This window comes from Myotis brandtii, unplaced genomic scaffold (genome assembly GCF_000412655.1).
Source record: "Myotis brandtii unplaced genomic scaffold, ASM41265v1 scaffold92, whole genome shotgun sequence".
Lineage (NCBI taxonomy): Eukaryota > Metazoa > Chordata > Mammalia > Chiroptera > Vespertilionidae > Myotis > Myotis brandtii.
The window spans coordinates 575,661-598,483 of record NW_005371791.1 but is presented as its reverse complement, the minus strand read 5'-3'; the positions used below and the strand labels follow the sequence as shown (position 1 = coordinate 598,483).

The following is a 22,823-nucleotide window of genomic DNA, read 5'->3' as shown; positions in this document are numbered from 1 at the left end:
TATTAAATAGCTCCTTATTGTTTTGTTTGAATGCACGGAATTATTGTAGCCCACTTGCTAACATATTGCAAGGCATTTCCCAGTATATTGAGGATGACTGCGAGGAAATATGGAAAGGATGTGGGTCCCAGATATTGTTAACCTATTGATTTAACCAGCTTTAGTTGTTTCCCTGGAATTCTATGTAGAAGGACTACTATGTTTTTAGGATTATATACTTATTATTTAACTTGAGGATTTTTCTTACTTGCTCACCGCTTCCCACCCAGCTTTACAGCTCATGCTTTACAATGTAATGATATGTCAACACTTCACAGTTGTGACAGTGTGCAGACTGCTTCAGTTGTCATCTGAGTATCATTTTTACATGTTTATAAAGTGATGTGATAGTGTCACATGACAGACATCAAGTAAAACATATTTGTATTAACATTATAAGCATTGCATTCAGACATAAAAATAATAGTTTGGCTATAGCCTTAGGTATATTTAATGCTCTCATGACTTTTCTGTTTTCTTTTCATCTACTCTTTGCTTAGCAGTTTCCACAAGATGCCTAGATATTGGTAAATAGTGATAGCATATTTTCTTTGCTTTTTGAAATTTATCAAGATACCCAATGGAGATTTTATTGCAATTGTCTTTCAGAATTTAATCAGAGTATATTTATGGCTGCAAATGTAGACCTAGAAATTATTCTTCTGTTACTAAAATGTTCCATTGTGGCGTTCTTATCAGCATTGCAAATCATGATGTATTGAATAAAACAAAATAATATAGAAACAATTTTTTCACTTAATGATATATAATTTAATTTCTTTTCAGGTATTTGTAGTGTGTTTTTGAATACTTTGACATTTTCCACATGACTAAAATTGACAAAATATATAAATCAACCTTCTTTGTAACAATGGTTCAACTTTTAGATTATGCTCAGATTGTCATACTGAGATGGAAAAAGCCGGGGGAATGGGTCACTTTTGAAATACTTAGCTTTACTTATGACATATATTAAACTCTCTGTGATAATCAACACTGTACTGCTGATTTGTTTGGACTGTCTCATTATTTGGAAGGAAGGCTATTGCAGAAGTTTTATGTCTATTTTTGGCCATGTTCGACTGGAAAGGGCATATTCCATGTCAAAGGCTTTTCTTGAAGGACTTACAAGCCAGAGCTCAGTGTCTGAGTTTGTTTCCAAACTTGAATTTCTCGAGTTTCAGAGAGACAGACTTCTATTAGGCCACCAGGCTAGCGCAGCAATGTTTAGTTATCATTTCAATCAAAGAACTGTGTTCCATTACCCTAGGATCTATGTCAAGCTGTGGATTAGGTTCAAAAACCAACAAAAGCTCCTGGTGGTTGAAAGATTATAAGTATTTTACTACATTACTGCATTGCTGGCGTGAGCACGTTCTTTTAGCATTTTAGAGCTTCACAATGTTACAATTAATTAATTGTGTCTATCTAGCTAAAACACCAGTCAGAGTTACCGTCTGCACTTTTAATGAATCCTTTGAATTCCCTTGATCTTTCTTTTCCTCTTTGTGCATTCTAACATAACTTTCCCAAACCCCTAAAACTTTGATGAATGGAATAAAGAACCAGATTTGAGATACCTGGTTTGTTACTTTCCCAAGCTTCTCTGACCTTGGGGTCACTTTCTAAATGTACCTCAGCTTTTTTTAAAAAAATGGTAAATGGAAAAACTGTAATTATAAAGCATGACTGTTCTTGCTATGATTCCTAAATCACTTACCCAAAAATGTATAGTACCTGTATTAGCCATTCACTATACACATTCAAATACAATGTTTCTTTTCTAGAAAGTTGTTGCTGTTTCTTCATTTTTCTTCATATTTTATTCTTTTGCTCCCCAACTATAGGCATGTATGTACACAAGTTAGGTAGAAAATAAAGTGGGGTCAAAAGTCATGTTTATCAATTGCTCTTTTGACAGTGTTTTTCAAAATGCTACCTTTGGGTAGCATTTCATGGATCCTTGCATGAAATCGAAACCTGCTCATTGATTCTAAAACCCTCTACCAATTAATGAAAACTGTCCCAATTTGCTTCAGATTCTGATATCCAGATTTAACCACATTTTTAGAAAACGTGTTTTTAATCACCATTGTTCTATGCATAGAACTGGACTTTTTTAAAAAAAAATTCATCATTTTCGTCCAAATGTCTTTAATCTCTATATTTTCCATTTTCTTCTAAGTCTCCCTCACTACTCTTGGCAAATATAGCAAAGAAGCATAGCTGCTGGTATAAATGCCCTTCATCCATGACCCCTGTAGAACTCATTGCCTCCCAGCTGTGCGGAGTGTATTTCTTGGTAGGGAGCCGGGTCTTGCTTTCACCTGGTGCTGCTGGTGTAAGCAGCGATCATTTTTGCATTCAAAGGTGGCCAAGAGAGCATCCGGAGGACGCGTTCCAGGAATGAAGTAGAGCCCAGTTCTGTCCAAATGCTGCCAGGTGGGAAGAGGTTTGGGTGCCCTGCTGAGAGCATTGTGATTAATGGGTGGAATCTGGGGGTGGGGCGGGTCAGTTGGGAGCACAGGGCTCTAGCCCTCCTCCTTTTCTGTTTGAGAGTATCTAAGGGAAGATGCAGAATATGGCTTCTTCCCTTTCTCACAGCTTATGTGGACTCCATTGGTGATGCGAGGATCTGCCGTATTAATGCTGTGGTGTGCAGATACAGATGTTGAAATTGAGGCCATAAGTTTTATACTTTACACCTGAAAAAAAAACAGCATGTGAGTTCAGAACAACTCAATTCAGTTTCTTCTCTAGAAAATACTGAAAAACAAAACTACCCACAGGCCATTCAGTGTTGGTTGAGTGTCAGATAGATAGACTTGTTCCTCTTAAATATGTGAAGCACATAACAATAAAATGAATTATTTTGCTACTACTGTTTTTTATTTCTGAAAATAAGATAATTTTTGTACTAACATGGGGAGATAGTACATAGATAATGTACTTATTTACAATGCATTTGATGAATATTGAAACCACAATGGGATGTGTGCAATAATATTGAGATTCTAAGGCTCATGTTTTGCTCAGCAGGAGGCTGTGATTTCAGAGCCTTGTGGAGAACACACCATGTCTTCCTCCTCCTCTTGTAGTTTTACATTTAGCTAGAGAGGTTGTTCTCTAAGATTCAACACCTAAAGAATGCCTTTTTTTAGATTGTTCAAAGCTGACCTCTGCTTTTAGAAAAGTTTATCTGCACTTTTTCATCTGTTTGGAGACATACATTTTTGGTTAAGAGATCGAAGACAATCTTTCTTTGTCCTTTTCTTTCTTTCTTTCTGAGTGGGGGAGGTTGAGATAAAAAAGAATGACTGCCTTAAAAGTCACACATGGCTGTAATTTAAGATTTTTTTCCCTCTCATTGTCCGTAACAGTTGAAAGAAACCTTCAATGAAAGTTTATTAACTAGGCCAATGCCTGAGGCAATAAAGGTTCATTTATTACCAGTTTCTTGGCTGTTTTTCTTCTTCTATTTTTCGGTTAAACTCATAGCGTAAGATAATACTTCACAAAATTAAACCTTTGACCTTCTGTAGAGTTAAGTCTCCTTTGATTAGATAAAGTAACAATTTATGGTCCAGCATGAGGTTGCACATGAAATGAATAATGCAATAGACTCCGTGTGGACTGAGAATCTATTGCTTTTGAAAAGATGAATGCTGTTTAAAGGGGGAAAAGTCTGCTTAAGTGTGTTGTCTTTATTCAATATGCACTTTAGCAATATTTCAAAAGGCTTTACTTCCAATATAAAGTTATGTTTGAATCTTCTAATTCTCTTAAGAAAAATCTATGGTAAAAATACTGCAAAGAGCTTTTGTAACGCTTTGTAGGATTGTCATACCAGTGATTATGCTGTACATTCCAGGAATTACAGAGGCTGAATTATAAAAGTAAATGATTGCATGAGAAAAATGACTATTTCTTTTATAAATGGAGTTCTATAATGATGGGACAATTAAAATATTATAATTTGTGATAACATTATATGCCACAACTAACATGGCTTACATCAAACTGATATTTAATAATTTTAATAAGAAGCAAAGTAAAAAAATAAAATATAAAAATAATAACATGAAGTTGGGTTCTTAATTTTAAAACCAATGCATAGGAGTTCACATTCTGGTTATTATGATGTGGTAACCTTGTGAATAATACTAATGTTTTCAAATTTGTTTTGCTTCAGTCATGTTATAAATTTGAAATGACATAACTCCTTGCCAAAAGAGTGACTGTATATAATTTTCCCGATATTTCTCTCATTTTTCTATGTGTTCATTTCTAACTTGTTTGGGAAAATTGAGAAAAATCTCAAATCCATCAGTGAAAATACTTTATTAGGATTACTTAATTACTACAGAAAAGATACACATACTTTCAGACTCAGAATTGATGTTTATTTCTACCTTCAGCTCAGTGGAGATAGAGAAATGTGTACATAGTACAGGTCCATGTTTCTCACAAAGCTGTTGTGATTAGCTGATTGTTTAAATTACTAATTGACATGCAGAAGTTGAATGCTTGAGAGAAGTGTTTTAGTTTTAGATTGGTCTTTTTCAATTAGCTTAAATTATTTAAGGCGAATAAATCTACTGCAGTGATTTAGTTTCTTTTAATAGAATCTCATGGTACAACATAAATTAGGTCAAGAGAAGATTTTGGATCACAGAGCTACAGATTTTGCTCCTAAAATGAAGAGATATAAGAACAATTGAAGATTTGCTATGATTTACTAGTGTTTTGAAATAAAGTAAAAGGTTCCAGCAGTGTACACAAAAGGATCACATTTCTTGCCCAGTTAGGAAGTAAATGTTTCTTTCAGTTTGAATGATCTTTGCAGCAAAAAAGAGGAACGAATGATATAATACCAACCACTGGTAATTCTTCCTTGACGTTCATCTGCTCTGATCCTAGGTGAGCTGGGTTAAATATACTAATCAAATATCAGAAGGGAAATAGCTTTAAACATAGCATTTATTTCTTGAACAATAAAGTATGATGTTGCCTCCAAATCGAACAATTTAAGTAATATGTCTAAGTTACACTCAGAAAATTAATTTGACTATGATTACAAAGATATACCAAAATAAAGGCTTCATTTATTTAACTTTCCACCCCCAAGGTGATGACAACTACTTGAGACTTATATTTATTTTGTATCTTCTCTATTGCATTGCCCTATTTGTTTTTCTAAATTAATCAGGATTGTTCTTTCCATAGTCCAACATTAAAACTGTAAACCATGCCCTGACCGGTTTGGCTCAGTGGATAGAGCGTCGGCCTGAGGACTGAAGGGTCCCAGGTTCGATTCCGGTCAAGGGCATGTACCTGGGTTGCGGGCATATCCCCAGTGGGAGGTGTGCAGGAGGCAGCTGATCGATGTTTCTCTCTTGTCAATGTTTCTAACTCTCTATCCCTCTCCCTTCTTCTCTGTAAAAAAAAAAAATCAATAAAATATATTTTAAAAAAAAAACAAAAAAAAACTGTAAACCAAAACCTACTCTTCCAAGCCCTGTTATTGGCCTATTACCAGCTACATTTTCCTTGTAACTAAATGAGAAAAATACCTGCTTTTTAGATAGGTACTATATAAATACAAGAATCTAATGACAAAGGTATGAAGAACATATTGCCTCAGATAGCTTCTCTGTTCCTTTTGTTGTTCAGTGAATATGGTTGTGTATTGTTCCCAACCCAGACCCTGACCTCTATTTAGAAAGCATGTGTGTGTACAATTACATTCGTTTCTTGAGTCTTTTCCTTACAAAAAAAAAATTTTTAAAAAGCTAATAGTTGGTATATCTAAAAACTTTTGTGGCCACACCTACTCCAGCTGTTTCTATCTCATTGGATAAGTTCCCCCCAATAAGATTTACATGTAAAAAGGTTTACCTATATTCCACATTTTTTTCTCAACTCTTCTCCTTACCAACAACTCCAGACTGATAGAGCTCCACATGCTACCTGGATTCTGGGAAAAGAAAAAAAAAAGGGGGGAGGGAGACTCTTATTGAGTTATTAATGGATTTAGAAGAGAATTTACATGGTGTTCAGGAAAGAAGAACATTTGGGGGAGATTACTCTCAAACTAAAGTGCCAGTGAGGTGGCTCTTTTGCAGGAAGGTAAATTTACGACACCATTTCCTCTTTTCACTTATTATACTGCCTGATCTGTCATCAATATATTGACAAGAAGTCTCTTTAAAAATGTCTTTTAGAATATCACATACTGTCAGATACTCTCAGGCAAGTAAGAGCCACCTGCCTGGGCTCAACTCATTGAATAATTTGGGGTGATGAGAAATGTAGGGAATAGGAAGTGTTGGGCCTTAGACAAACATAAGGACATTTAATTCCCAGTTTATTGGAGAATGGAATAATAGAAATAATAAGAAGAGAGATTTAAAGAAAAGTAGAGTCAAGGTTTATCCATTTCACTTTGTTTTAATTTTTTCTATATTCAAGATATATAGTGGAAAATCATTTATTTGCTCTTCTCTTTTTCCTTGTTGTGCCATATTTAAGATATATAACCAGGCTAATATAAATACTGTATTTCACCAGTAGTACAGGTTAAACATTTTGTGCATAGTTAAACTTGAATGATTATTTTTGTGGCAAATATAGTCTCAATTTTACAAAACTGAATCACAAATGAACATTTAGATCAGGTTCCTAAGTGGAGTCAACTTATATTTTTGATATCACCTGAGTGTCTATAATCTTGACTTCCTATGAAATTCATAGCTACTTGAGCAAACGTGATTAATTTTCTTTCAATGATTCTATAGGTTTCTGTGTACTCTTCTTTTTGCATTTATTGACAGAGCTGGTGTGGTCAATGCTGAACAGGGAGTTAGGAGAATTGGGATTACTCTGTCATTATTTAATGGTGTGACTTTATAGAAATGATTAACCTCACTGCCCCTAAATTTCATCATCAGTGAAATAAAAGGGTTGTATTAAATAACGTCTTGCTCATTTTAATGTTTTCTAAGTTTATACCCCAACTGGCTGTTAAGAAATACTTTTCTAACGGGTGATACTGTTAAAAAAAAAAGGAGTAAAAGTGAGTTATTTAAGAACTTTTGGTGTCTAGTTCAACTTTTCATAAATTGCATATTTTCTTATTTTAACCATAGTAATTTTAAATCTTCATTGATTACATTTCAGCCTGATTCTATGAGTTAATGATCAGAAGTTGAGTATTTCAAAGACTTTCATGGAAATTCCTCAGTGATATACACATGGTCAAATGACATCCCCATGGTGCTCCCTCCTCCTGACTTCAGTACTGCTATCATGCCTTCACTCTGGGCGATTGCAGTTTTAAACTATTCAGAATATAAATGCTACTTTTGATATCTATTTGATTTATTAGTCATTTTCAAATTATACACTCTCTACTATATGTTTCTTCAAATTCATGTGGTTGATTTGTTACTCCAAACATTTAAAAAATCTAATTAAATCAATTGAAGAACTGAAAACTGGGATAAGGAGTGTTTCCATTAATGGCCTCAAAGATCAATTTTCCTTTTCTCTCCAGAATATAAATGTGTTTCAAAGGGCAAGTAAAGTCAGTCTAATGGACATTAGAAGACAAATTCACACTCAAAATTTTCAATCCACCCTGATTCACAATTAACTTACTTATTCTGGTTGCTTAACACTACCATTATTTAATCATTTAAGAGTGAGAACAGGCATGTTTCAGTTCCAGTTTTCATTTATTTAGAAAATATTGAGAAACAAAATAACTGTGAAAATTAGTGTCCGTATCTTAGACAGCTTGTATTTCAATAAGGAAAGGAAGAAAACAGAGTCAAAAGGCAAGTACCGGTACTTTCAAGTTGTTATATTGAGCCAAGAGTTCTTCTAAAACTTGGAGTGATTTCAATTGAGTTGTAATTCAAACTCATATGAAGCTTACAATGAATGCACCTTCAACAGAGTATTGCAGAGAGTCTATAGGAACTGTCAGGAGCAGAAAGATTACTTCACAGTAATGACTGTTGAATTGAACTATGCTTTTTGATGTTTTACTTCCCGAATTGAATTGTTAGACAAGATTAATTGCACACAGTGAGAGTTTTAAATGAATGACTATGTAAACCATTAAGTTTCTCTGTATGCTATTGGTGGGGGGGGGGGAGGAAGGTTTAAATGAATAAATGTATTTAATGCACAAAATGCCTGGGCTAATTGTAAAATTCCTTTACTAACATCCTTTGCTGAAAATTGAAACCCACTTTATTCATCTGTCTTGGTTATATTGCTTTGGGTTGAAGTAATTTAATATCTCTGCTTTCCACTAATCTTTTAGCTCAACAGAAGTAAACAATAGGTTTCATAAATTAAAAATACACTGTTCTGAACATGCTTATAAGATTAAAAAAACAAGGCTGTAAACATTTATGACTGAAACAAACTAGATTGTTCAAATACTGCCATGATGTATCATGTATATCAATATGGCACTGATATCAGTTAGAATGCAAACAAGGTTTTAAATGATGTGCCCCTTCATTTCAGCTGGAGAATCCGCTTCACACCATCTGCCTATCAGATGGTTAGGAACCAGGACTGCGTATTAATGCCACATGTTCGATTTTCCTCCTTCTTGTAATGGTTAGATTCATATTGCTAATAGCTGTGCATAAGCACTGTCGATGAAATTTCTGTGACTGTGGAGTGATGAGATATTTATAAGCTGCCTGTCTCCCTGAATAATCAGTAGGAAGAATGCCAGACATAAATAACTTATCAATTCCAGCATATTAATAATAACTACCATTGGCTATAATCTACTGCATGTTTAAAATGGCTTCTTCTAAATTTGGGTAAAGTGGCATAGACTAATAAAAAGTCTATCATATGGAAGCTTTGAATGCGGACTATCTCTTGCATATAACCCATTTTATTTTACCTATTAAGTTTTGGGAAATGCATTTTATATGGAATGCGATGTAAAAGTAGACAACCTATCAAACATTTGGAAGTCATCTTGATGCCTTTGAAACCAAAGATCAAAGATTGGACCTTTCAAGTTAATGAGCAAACAAACAGATCAGAGAAAGAATTTGACAGCAATATGTCTTTTTTATTGATATTTATAATCTACAGTTGTAATCTACACTTTATAACTAGGGGTACTGACTTATTTGAAATAAATAGACTGGGGTCTTTTCCTTTTGTTAAAGAGAGTGATCAAGATTGTATAATGGCATTTGAAGGATTTAAAGGCTGTTTTGATAAAAGTTGAAAGCAGAAGAAGAAAGCTATCTTTGCAAAGTAAAATAAGGTACTTAAGTGGTAACAATGCCTGGTTTCCTTCTAAAATGATAAACCTATGGATTGGTTTTTGGATCTTGAACGTGAAGTAGTGGAGGTTTTGTATCAATGTAGCACAGAGTGCAGATTTTAGTGATTTTTTTGATGAATTTGGTCAATGTAGTTTACTAAATCAAATGCTTTGATAGAAACATGATGTTTAGATCTCCAATTGTCTAATGGCTAAATTTTCACTCTGCTATTAGGTAGCTTTTGTCATATTTGCATTTTTGTGTGTAGCTGAACAATAGCAAAACTAAATATAAGGACATGATGGGTATTATGGGTTACTTGATAATAACTACTACCATTTTGCAGAGGGCTTAGTATGTGCCCTTACTGTAGCATGTATTATTTCACACATATTTTCTACTTCCCTATGAGATCAGAATTTATATCTTAGATTTTAGCAATTAGGATTCTGAAGCCATAGGAATTATATAGCTTGCTGTGCAGTATTCCAGGTAAATTAGATGCATGTTGTCCAAAGTTTGTATGGCATTTTGGAATGCTTTTTTTTTTTCAACCACCATATTTACTCCTTATATGAAACAGAGATTAGATAACGAGGATTTCCCATACAGTTTCTTATTAACAAGAACTTTAAAAAAATTGTAGCGGAACATCAAAAAGTGAAAGTAAAAGTACAGGAAATCTATAAGCCAAGATAAAAATAATTTCTAACAATAACCAGTTTTTAAAATATATATAGAATTTGCTCTGACGGAGCAAAGCAGAATTGGGCCCCAGCATTGAGTTTGTATGATAATTCAGACAATAATATGACAAGCAATGTTTCTAAATTCTGTGTAAAATCTATTCTTTTGTAAGAGAAGAGTTTGTTGAGATCAAATATAAATGAAAAAAAGAAACAAGTTATTTTTCAAGATATAGACATTTGGACTCTAAGTTGGCTTGCCAACCCTTTTCCTGAGGGCCAATCAGACTTTTTTTTTTTTTTATAAATTTGATCAATGTAGTCTACTAAATCAAATGCTTTGATAGAAACACGATGTTTAGGTCTCCATTTGTCAAATGGCTAAATTTTCACTCTGCTATTAGGTAGCTTTTGTCATATTTGAGACTTATCCTTTCTCTGAAGGAAAATGTATTTTTTAAACAAAATATTTCTCAACCCATTATTTTCATCAGTAATTAAAGCTTCCCCATTGATGACGATAAAATTGGATTGAGAATCTCTTAAAATAAAATAAAATCATATTACATTCGACTTCTCAGTTCAGTACATGTTTTTGTCATAGTATATGAGATACTACAAATGTTCTTCGAGAGGATAAAAAAGTGTGATTGGTGAGGTAAGTGGGTTAATCATTCTTTAGTATACGAGATTTTTTTAAAAAAATTCATTTTTTGATTTGTTCCTTGTTTTCCCTAATGAAAGAAAAAAAATCTATTGAAAACTTGTGAACTAAATTCAGAATCAGGAGCAATTATCCAAGCTGTTTAAGTCACGATTACAGTAGATTCCAGATAGATTTATGGATGTAGCGTTGTTAGAGATGAATACATGTGTGACTCTGCATCGGAAACACAGAGAAGCACTGCGTGGCCTGGCTGTCCTCTGCTTCAGCTGTGGTAGGCGGGAGACACGAGACTCACTTCTGCCAAGTGCAGCACACTGGAGCAGTCGGTCTCAAACGCCGATTCCTCCGTCCAACCTGATTTTGTATTTTAATGTGTCCTCCTTGATTTGTATGCACACTCACTATTGAGAGCCACTGCGATGAGGCTCTGCTTAGTTAACAAGCTTTCACTGTAAGATGCAGACACACTTTAGTGTAAATGACTGTCATCAAGTAACGTAAGCTCATTGAGCATCAGATTAAACCTGTTGGAAGGATTCCTCAGTCCTTCCCAGAAATAGTCTGTGGCTATGACTCCAGGGAAGATAACCTCTACTTTTACCATGCACTCCAGCTACATCTCTATCTGATGTCGAGTATCGCTTTAAGAAACACGGGATTACCTAGCTCAGCGGGAACAAGGGGTTGTTTTGACAGGGAAGAGCTAAAAGCAGTGGTAAAGTTGCAGTAGTATAAGGGTCGAGTATTCAAGGAGGGGACAACAAAAATCTCTATGAAGCCCAGGCAAGGGGAGAAAGCTGAACTGAGGAAAGGACTAGGAGGAGAGTGAGAGAAGTGGATGGTAAATGTTGTGGGTCGCCAGTGTTAACACAAGTAGACAATTCTTGATTACATAGAAAGTGGTTCACATTCAGAATTCTCTATGAAGCATAGATGAAAAAAAAAGTTATTTTGTGAGTTCATTACATTCACCCCCCACCCCCCGCCAAAAATAACTTTATTAGAGAACAAAATGTACAATGGGGCTTGTTTCTAAAGCAAGTTATAGGTTCTGTGCTAAGTTTGTACTATAGAGACAGCAAATTGGAGGGATTTGAGAGTTACAGCAGATATTTGAAGGGGCCACTGCAAGGCCAACAGTAAGTGCAGGAAGTGCAGGGGTGGGGGGTGTGAGGCTTTTGTGATCTTCTCCATCCCAGGCAGATGCAGCTTTGGTGAGTTTCGCTTTCTATTAATGAGATTTGCTACTCCTAGTAGATCCAGGTTAACTTTCACATAAACATAATCTTTCATATTATTTACATCGATAGTGTCAAAATAATGACTATATTTCCCCTTTGGTTTTCCAATTAATCTACTTTGAGAAGCATTTTTTCATTCAGTGACAAATTGTGCCAGGCATTGTGGAAGGTGTTTGAGATGCATATTCTAAGGAAGTATTTCTGTCCTTTCAGTATTATAACCTAGTGGTAGGAGCTAACCCTAAACCTACCCCACTACCACAGGCCCTCTCTCTCTCTTAAAAAAAAAAAAAGTAAAAATAGTTCAAGGGACTGAGTTTCTCTTCTCAGATTGCACATTAACATGATGTGAGGAGCAGTAAAATGAACCCAAAATATACAAATGCAGGGCCCCAATGAGAATCTCAGAGGATAGAACTCAGCTATTTGCACATTTTAAAACTCCAGGGGTGATTCAGAGCACGGAGGATGGCAGACTCATACAGCAGGGGTGAGAACAAAGGCAAGTGGATGGCTAGCTCTACTCTGTAGGAGTCCGGTGGGGAAGGTCAGCCCTTTAAAATAAGTGAGTTTTGAGCTGATTCTTAAAATGTTGGTAACTGTTTCCCAGGTAGACTGAAGAGTCGGGAACCTTAGCCTGCTACTCCTAGAGCATAATATTTAAGCCACCGTATGATGGATGTGTAGGTGGATCTGGAGTAGGGGACTGGAGAGCTTTTCTAGAAAGTGGGAATAATGCAATGTCTGGCTTGAAGGAAGGAATGTAGGCCTTTAGAGGAAGTGGAAGAAGGCCTATATGTCTGGAGCACAGAGATCAAGGGGAACCTGAGGGAACAGATGGCGTTACACAGATAGGTAGGAACTGAGCACAAAGGGCCCTCACAGCCAGGCAGAGCTTCCCACTAGCACTTAAGAGCAGCCATTGCATGTCATGTTGGATTTTTATTTTCATAAGGTTACATTCACTGCTAAGAGATTGGAGGTGGGGGAAGTGGAATCTGTTACGATGCTATTACAGGATTCCAGGGACGAAAAGTTGGCAGTTTGCACTAGGGAAAACCAGTGGGAATGGAGAAAATTGGGTAGATTTGAAGGCTATTAAAGAACTAAATGTGTGTGTGACACACACACATTATATGTTATGTCATTTGGAATTTTATTAGAAATGTACAACTGGGGAAACTGTCAAGTGGAAAAACAGAAGAGCACTATAAATAAGATTAGATAGATGATAAAATTACTAAAAGTATTTTTAAAAAGTTGACAATGAATGTAGTCAGTTAAGGAGAAGTAGATTTCTTCTATCTGAGGGAACTGCGGTCAGCCATGATGTCCATACCCTGGACTGCACTTGCCTATTGAGGAGCTAGAATGCAAGGCATGACTAGTTTTTACTCAACATGTGGCTTTCTTCACCTAGTTTATCTTATTTAAATCTTATACTACCCCTTTGTGAATATAATGGTTTTACAGATGAAGAAACCATACTCAAGAAGATTTTATGGCTTCTCCAATGCCATGTCATGCATAGTTATGTTTTATGCTACTGAATTAGATTCAGATATTCAGTATAATAGCAATCATATCTCAAGTTGTAGGTTTGTCTTTTTTATTCAAATACTACAGAAACATATTTGCATGCAGCATAAATCAAAGTTAAAGGCCCTAGAAGTGTCATAACTTGGAGATGGAATGACATTAGTCAACAAAGAAAAGGGACAAGAAGAATGTGCACATTTGTAACAAGTCAAAGTTGAGGAAGAGAGATTTTCTGGGAAACACTAAGAGAACTTTAAGAGAGCAGGAAAGAAAATATTCTGGAACATCTTCGAAGGAAATGAGTAACTGGGGAGAAAATTCAATCATAGGAAGATGAGAGAATCATTTCAAGTTGGAACTTAGAAAGCAATAAATGCTAGCTCCAGACCCAGAAGAATTGTTTGAATTTAGATCAGTGCCTTTTTGGGGGGAGTGGTTATTAAGTTTTCATGCAAAGATCTAATCTGAAGGTTTTGTGTTGGGGTGAAGGTAGTCAAGACCTCTTTGGTTTGATTTGAAGGAAAGGTGAGCTCTTCTCCTAATCTCAAAAAGAGAGAGAGAGAGAGAGAGAGAGAGAGAGAGAGAATTGTTTGAATTTAGATCAGTGCCTTTTTGGGGGGAGTGGTTATTAAGTTTTCATGCAAAGATCTAATCTGAAGGTTTTGTGTTGGGGTGAAGGTAGTCAAGACCTCTTTGGTTTGATTTGAAGGAAAGGTGAGCTCTTCTCCTAATCTCAAAAAAAAAGAGAGAGAGAGAGATTTCTACAGAAAAAGACTTTCTTGTAATTCCTGAGGCCATAACTTATTTGCTGTACTAACCAAAAGTGATGATTAGTGGGGAGGAAAAGAAGGAGAGAATTGTGCAGTCTCGAATCCACCAGCTGGAAGTGGAAATAAATCACATAAATAAATTTAAACCAGGCTGAAGAACTGTAGTCAGAAACTTTGAAGCAGCCATAGTAGAAATATAGAGGGAGATGGTGGTGGTATATATTGTCTCATGGACTATTAAAGTTTTACAATGAGGAGAGATCATATATTTCAGTGTATGATTTTTTGCAGATGAGGAATGCCAAGATAAAGTGAATTGCCTTGGTAAAAATTCAAACATTTAGCCCATTTGGTGTGGCTCAGTTGTTGAGCATGGACCCATGAAGCAGGAGGTCAGGATTCCATTCCCAGTCAGGGCATATTCCTGGGTTGTGGGCTCAATACCCAGGAGGCAGGCAGGGTGCAGAAGGCAACTGATCAGTGATTCTCTCTAATCATTGATATTTCTATCTCTCTCTCCCTTTCCCTTCCTCTCTGAAATAAAAATATTTTTTAAAAGTTCAAACATTTAAAGAAAATAAACATTCCCCTGCTCAAAAACCTCAGCTGGCTAAGTCTACTATACATAAAGCATGGCCTTCCTTTCCTGCTCTTTTATAATCTGATCAACTCTATTACTAATCTCACATCCACTTCTACCTTCTGTTCTCTGGCTGAACAGAGACAGATCGCTCTGGACAAAGATAATGGCCTGTGTCAGGGAAGTGAGTCATGGAGCAAGGATGTTCCAGAAAAGGGGAACAGCATGTGTGAAAGCACAGGCTTCGAGAGGCAGGGCATGTGTAAGTCCTGGTGGCATGTTCGGTGTAGCTGGAGTGTGGCATGAAAATGAGGAAACTTTAGGTGACAAGGTAGGTTTACTCCTTAGGGTAAGACTTGGTGAACTGTTACGCAGTTCCAATTTTTCCCCCTTTAGGCAACTGGAGAGCATTTTTAAGCAGGGAATGACATGTTCACATTGGTTTGTCTGAGAGGTAATTCTGGCTGCATTCTACTACTATCCTTCTTTGTATGAATTATGTTTCTGCTAATATTTAATTTAGGAGTTTAGAGAGCACTCTCCCATTTATATCCATTTTTTTTTGGCTAGGTGGGGATGAATATATGTTATCAAAGTATGGCATAAAGGAGTCAGATACTTTAATGTGTTTGTATGCCTGTTATATAAAGCACATGAACTATTACATCAAAAAATCTGATTTTGAATTACCTCATTTTTAATTTATTCTTTTAAGGTCTGACAGCAGCAGCTGCAGCGGCTGCTGCTGCTACCAATGCAGCGATTGCTGAAGCAATGAAGGTGAAAAAAATCAAGTTAGAAGCCATGAGCAACTATCATGCCAGTAATAACCAACATGGAGCAGATTCTGAAAATGGGGACATGAATTCAAGTGTCGGTGAGTTGTATGTTCACTGAAATGTATTGTAATCATTTTGCTACCAAATTACTTTATTTTCCAGAACAAAACTATTGGTTACCCATTCAAGAAGTTGTTCCTTTTATCTCCAAAACAATGTATATTTTGAAGATACTACTTAGCTTCTAATAACATGCAGTTTAAATAAATAATTAGCAACATTATTTTTTATTATAAGATCAACTTTATGCCTGCAACTTCCATAAGCATTCAGTTAACATCTTTCATAATACAAATAAGTTTTAATAATCAGAATTCTAAAATATTGATTATGGGTAAGGTGGCAGAAGAATATTTACAAACAAAATCATACTCTTTACCTTTTTAATTCTTAAAGTGTTTCTTCTTCAATAAGAAATTTGCTTTAGCAGCCAACATATAACTTAATCCTTTCATGTGCTGACAAGAATAAGAATTATGCTGATAATTAATTTTTTTCTATATACAACTATTATCCATTTTTCTCATATTAGATATACAACTTTAATTTCTTTTGATTTTTTTTTCTTGTGGTATGGAGAAAAGATGAAAAGTTTGCAGTCACTATTTAAACCAAAGGAACAGTTTTTATTTCTTTGCAGAATTCATCTGGGTAATTTGTTTTGTCAAACACAATGAAATTACTTTTCATTGACATCTTTAGTATCCATGTGTTGGTCAGACACAAAATTTTATCCTGTCACTGCACTGTGTGGTTTCCCTTTAAAATGTAGAAATCATGCTCAAAATATAATTTACCAAGAGAAATTTAGATGCCATAAGATATGTGTAAGATACTATTTCTACCAAATGTTCACACAGGACACAATCGTTCAAGACAGTTCCATTAAGTTTTCTTTTCCATGCATGATTTTAACAGATTATTTCTTTATATAATGAACTCTCCACTTTCAGTACATTGGTGTGGTTAAGGATATATGGGGGAATACTATGGACAGAAAAACATCAGTGCTTGCATTTGTGGTGCTTCCGGTGAGAATATAAGGGCAGCAGATTCTTTAGGTCATTCACATGCATAAATTTAGACTTTTAAAAGTTAAAAACTTGCCACTGTGTGATCGATCATCTGAAAGGTGTCATTGCTCAATTCAGGTGTATGGAAGAAAAGGTATTTTCAATTGGTTAGAGCATAGTCTCACTACACCAAGATTGAGGGGTTCCATCCCTGGTCAGGGCACATACAAGAATCAACCAATGAGTGCATGAATAAGTGGAACAACAACCCATATGTTGTTCTCTCTCTCTCTCTCTCTCTCTCTCTCTCTCTCTCTCCCTCTCTCACACACACACACACACACACACACACACACACACACACAATCTCTCTCTTCCTCTCTCCCTCTCCCTTCCTCTTGCTCTCTAAATATCAACACATAAAAATTTTATAAAAATGATTGAAGTAAAATGAATTATAGCTAGAGCAAAATTAGACACCCACTATAAATTTTAATTATTATTTTGAAACATAATCTGGATTGTTATCAAATTTTAGAAGAGTAAGATTTCAATGCAGGCTATTCTTAATAGTTGGCTTTGGGAGGAGAGATAAACAAATTATGCATTTTAATAATATTTAAAGCAAAATATATTAAAACATGATACTTCTGTTCAAATTTCTGAGCAGCAGAGCAGAAATTTGACTTTGGAGAAACCAGCAGGCATGAGAAAAGGAGACTACAGCTCATAATTAAGCATTGACATTGACTTAATAATTAATATTATAGAATAATATTTGCCTACTGACTTAATAATAGTTTACCTTCATTATGTGGGTACATAGGGTATCACATGATACTTAAAAAACAATTTGAATTTTCTTTTTGTTTTATTTGGAAGAAATCACTTTTCTTTCATTAAAGTATTTAGTTGGTAGACTATATTGTTTTTCAGTTTTGACACCCATCATCCAACACCAATTTAAACCAGAGCAGAAATTTAATTGAATCTTCCTAGAGGGTCTTAGTATTTTGGGGTTGTTGTAATATTGGTGTCATTGCTAGTCCTTAGGCATGTAGACCATTTATTTACATATCAATAGTTGATTTGAGGTGGAAATGTTATTATTTGTCATTTTTATTCTATTGTCTCACATGCTACTGTCCTCTAAGAATTTATGACTTATTATCCTTCCTGAGCACACCCCCTGCCTTCCTCCTTTATCTAGAGATCAGGAAACAAGAGTTTGGGGGAAGGGGAGGGTACAAGGCCATGGTAGGGGTGGGGATGGAGTTTGTAGATCAAAGTGCTTGGTGAATTAGCAGTTGCTTTCTATGGGCCTAGTCTTCTCTGATTCTGAGAACACCACTTGCCTCTTGGTAAGTTTTCAATAATTACTTGGTCTGTGACTTCGAAAAGTTATGGAAAATTTGGAGCATAACATTTCAAATCAGGAAAATGGCTTAAATAATAGTATTACATCATAATAATTCAAGGAGATCATATTTGTCAAGTGTTTATAACTTCATTTATTACCAAGTCTGTTTTTCACTTTGGACACCACTAAGATTTGGTATTGCTTTGGCTATTATTATTATTTCTCCAATTTTACCCTTTTGAAAATCACCTTTGTCCTCTTTTTACAGTCATTAACTGCTTCCTCCTCTGTTTTCCTATTATCTCTGATGGGTGTTATTTGTTAAACTGCTGGCCTGTGAGGAAACCTGGGGGAGCTGTTATGTCATTTGAATTTTGTTGCAAGTTTGATTTTAGCTCATTCTAGGAACACAAAAATGATCATACCACAGTCCCAGTATGCAAGAGGCATCCAGTTAATGGGTGGGGTGGCTTGGTGTGCGAACTCTGGGAGGATGTGCTGGATCTTTTAGGAACATCGTTAGCATGAGCGGCTCAGGAAGTGGTATTGGAGCAGAAGAATTCCAGGAGGAATCCCAAGAATCTCTAAGGCCAGTATTTCAGAATACAAGCTTACTACTCTCACAAATCTATCAACTGGCTCTGTGAAGTAGTAAAACCCCTCAGAGAGGTGCCACTTAATGATGTATTGTTGCTCCTTAGCTCTGCCCAAATCCAGTGACAATTTTGAAGCTATTTCAGGCTTCTTTTTTCTCTTGCACTCGCCTGGCTCACATGTTTTGTTGCACATTTCAGATTTTCCTATGCAGGAACACTGTTTTTTCCCTTGGTTGTAAATAAACCCTTATTATCTGAGGAAATAGAATTTTGGGGGGCATGGTTTGGTTCGATCTGGCTTGCTGGACTCAAGGGATATTTTTATTATAAAAGTCCCTTTCCAGTTCTTAATATGATTCACAAAAATTAGCCAAACAAAGGTGTTTAAAGAAACTTTGACACTGACAAATAAGTATGGTGCATTCCAATTTTACCTGGTGACCTTGAGCTCACGTCTTTCCAACAGAGTGATCACTTTAGGAAGAACTGAGAACTTCAGGATAGATCTGAGTGAGGCATCAGCATGCTGAGTAAAATATATGGCCATGTCGCCATTCTCCCTCATCCACAATCAATTGGATTCTTTTAGTTTAATATTTACTCGCTAAGATGAGATGCTAGTCTGCATGGTGATAAACAGTCAGCTCCTGGCATCTGAAGGTGACCTGTCAGTTCATATGGACAAATCTCCTGCTTACTGAAATGTACAAAATAAATCATTAAAGCAGGCAGGTGCTCATTCCCAGATTTAAATCACCATAGATTTATGATTTGAATTAATGCTTCATTTGGCCATAGAAATAGATGCTGAGACAAATGATATGCACTGGTTGGGACTTCCATACTGTAGCCATCCTGATATTGATTACCGAGATGTCTTTGCAATCTCTTGTTTATATCAAGTACTATCTTGTGACAGGTTGGCTGATATGAGCTACATTGCAGATAAGAAGGAAAAATGTCCTGGATTCTTTTTAGTGGCAACACTATCCACAACATTCAGGCCAGATAAATTGCTATTTTTTTGCTCTAAGGACTGATCTACATAACCAGCTTAAAACATGCTGCTTGGAAATTGGGACTGGGATAATGGAAAGGCAGAATTTAAAACCGGTGAACTCAAGGTCAATTCCATAGTATCTCTAGTTGTGTGTTTTTATCTGCTTATTATTTTTTTGTCATCATGAACATTTTTGAAGACACTAAATTAAGCACAATTGATTTAATCTAAATAAAGGAAACTTAATTTTACTTCTAGTTTTGAAATGCTGTATAAATATTGACATAGCTAGCATCTCTTAATAGTTTCTGTGTTATTTAAATACTTGCTAAACCTAATATCTTACTCCCTTAACTAATGACAACATAGGAAACGACTCTTTAAAGATAAATACATTAAATATTATTCCCAAGTCTGAGACTTCGTGGACTTAATTTACCAAGAGACAGGAAAAGACTGCATTTTTTTTTTACTTCTCTTAACATTTTATTTAAGGAAAACACTATGTACACAGTTTAAAGAATACTCAGAGGATTTAAGAGGGACCTTTGCCACAAGCTAATATCTGACTCACAGAACTGGTAAACAGCTATCAACAATAGTAGATTGCTTGCTTAGTAGGAAATGAGTTCATATCTATTCAACATGTGATCTCAAAACAGATGTCCTGAGAAAATCTTATTGTTTAAACTATAGTCATAATCCCCAACTGCTGTTATTTCTTTAAGGAAGTGAAGTAATCTTGAAACTTCGGTCTTTTCTCTTTCTGAACATTGTCCACGGATGCAGTGATCCACGAACCTGAACACATTTCAAACCCTGCAATGTAGGATTCTTTTTCATTTTCTCAAACTTGCAATAGTTATAGGATGTAGGAGTTTCAATTAAAAACAAGAACTTGAGTTTGGTATTAACAGCTGCGTTTTTCAGTTGTGTTCTTACTCCTTACTTTAGTTCATCAGCCAAAACAAAACAAAACAAATGGAACACAAACAAAAAACAAGCCAGGCAGATAGGGAGATAAAATTATCTTCCCCAGCTGACTATTCCTTTCTTCTCCTCTCTCTCTCTCTATCTCTCTCTCTCTCTCCCTCCCTCCCCCCATTCCTACAGAAATAGAATAGTTTACACTGTAGTACTTTCTTCTAAGTCACGGAAGGAAAAATTAATTTTATGATTTCAGGAAGAAGTCTTGGAGACCTTGAGAAAGCAAATAGAAGGAAACTGAGAACACAGGCCACCACGCAGAGCTCTGCAGTTGCACATTGGATTCTCTGCCTTGGCAATGTTAATGAACCTCAAATCCTTCCTATAATTAGATGAGGGAATTGCTTATATTTTCAAACAGATGATGCTGCTATAATGAAACGATTGACAGGGAATTTAAGAGTGTCTACAGTAGTCATTTGGTTTCTGTTATAAAAAAAAAGTTTAAAAAGAAGATTGGCTTTAGACATAGGTCCTGAGAGAGGTAGTCATTTACATAGCATACTATGACAGGTGTCTTTGTATAGTAGGAAATAAATTGGAAGACTGGAGAAATGATGGGCAGGTATACGCAAATTTTTGGGGAGGAGGGTGTCCTATGCTTATTCTGCGTAGGTTCTTTAAAAGGGGCCGAGACTCCAGAGATGGATCCGGATTGAGTGCACAGCTGTAACTGCTGATGAGCTAATTGCTCCTTATCTCTCAGCCCCATTCATCTTCATTTTTTACCAATTACTGAGAATTATCTGTGTTCTCAGTTGGATATGAGAGTTAATCCTTTTTGGTTAAGCTGGCAGTACTGTGAGCAGATTCCAAATCAGAGGGTGAAAAAGCCAAAGCTAGCTTACTCTAAAAATGTCTCCAGTTCAATTACAGTATCACTGATTCATAAGAAATTTGCCATTGTTTAACAGATTAAATATGGAAAGTTTTTTTTTTAACTTTCTTAATGTTTTTCTGCCTAACAATGATTTTTAAGATCCTTCTTCCTGTCTGATGAGTAAAAGTTAGCCACATTAACAGGCAGGGTCTTGTAAACATGGAAATACACAAGATGACCCTAAAAGGCCAGAGGATTCTGACACATGCAATGAGAAATCTTTTAGAACTGATAGCTGTCGATTTATATATAAACACTTGGAATCGATGGTCTTGCTCTCTGTGGCTTCACATATGGTGAGGGAATGTGTGTCCAAACATAAACCTTTTCACAAATGTCACATTAGTGGAATTTTAATGGAAGGACCACATAAGCATCTCCTGAAAGTGTACGAACTGCCATGGTTTGTAATTCAATTGATTGTGAATAAGCCATATGGTTCACATCATTCTCTATGCAGAAGATGTCTTCATAGCCTGACATTTCAAACAAAATTGCTTACTCCAACATTAAAAAAAATTAAGAATAATAACTCCCCTTTCAGAAATTTTAATGCTTTTGTAAATACTTAACATTTCTGGCATTTTTCTTCATTCAGTACTTATAATAAGTAATGTAATATAAACATATAAAGAATAAATAGCTAATTTTAAACAAAATTATCAAAAATCATTTTTAAACTTTGAACATCTTATAGCATAATCAAGATAAGTTTTTCTAGATGTTCCAAAAACTGATATGGGAGAGCAGAGAGCAAAATATATCGGGAGATTTAGCTTTTAGTCATCACGAAGCTAATAGGTAAGTTAGCTACTTAAATAAGTCTCTTAATTTCTCAGTTCTCATATTTAATAAATAAGGTGCTTGATGCCCAATTACTCTCTTGACTCTAAAATTCTTTGAAATCTCAATAGAAGATGAAAGGCAAAAAGGTATTCTTTAGAGTGATTTCTTTTTGTTCCTTTTTTTTAATCCTCACCCAAGGAGTAAGGATATATATTTTTTTTCCCATTGATTTTTAGAGAGTGGGACGAGAGGAAAGAGGGGACAGAGAGAGAGAAGCATCGATGTGACAGAGACACATCAATTGGTTACCTCCCACACATGCCCTAACCAGGGGTGTGAATTAGACCTGCAAGCCAGGGTATGCGCACTTCACTGGGAATCAAACCTGCAACCCTCCTGTTTGAAGGCTAACACTAACCAATGAGCTATGCCAGCCAGGGCTAGAGTGATTTAGAAGGCAAAATAGAAACCTGTCAAGATAAGTTTTTCTAGATGTTCCAAAAACTGATATAGGAGAGTAGAGAGAAAA

The 22,823-nt window shown here is 35.6% G+C and overlaps 1 protein-coding gene across 1 annotated transcript in view; it reads left to right on the top strand.

The window, feature by feature from the left end:
• DACH1 (dachshund family transcription factor 1) overlaps positions 1-22,823 on the top strand; it is a 441,589-nt gene that overhangs the window by 219,614 nt on the left and 199,152 nt on the right. Inside the window, exon 3 of the mRNA XM_014532878.1 lies at positions 15,549-15,710. Coding sequence (XP_014388364.1) covers positions 15,549-15,710 — 162 coding nt within the window. The remainder of the gene's footprint in view (positions 1-15,548; positions 15,711-22,823) is intronic.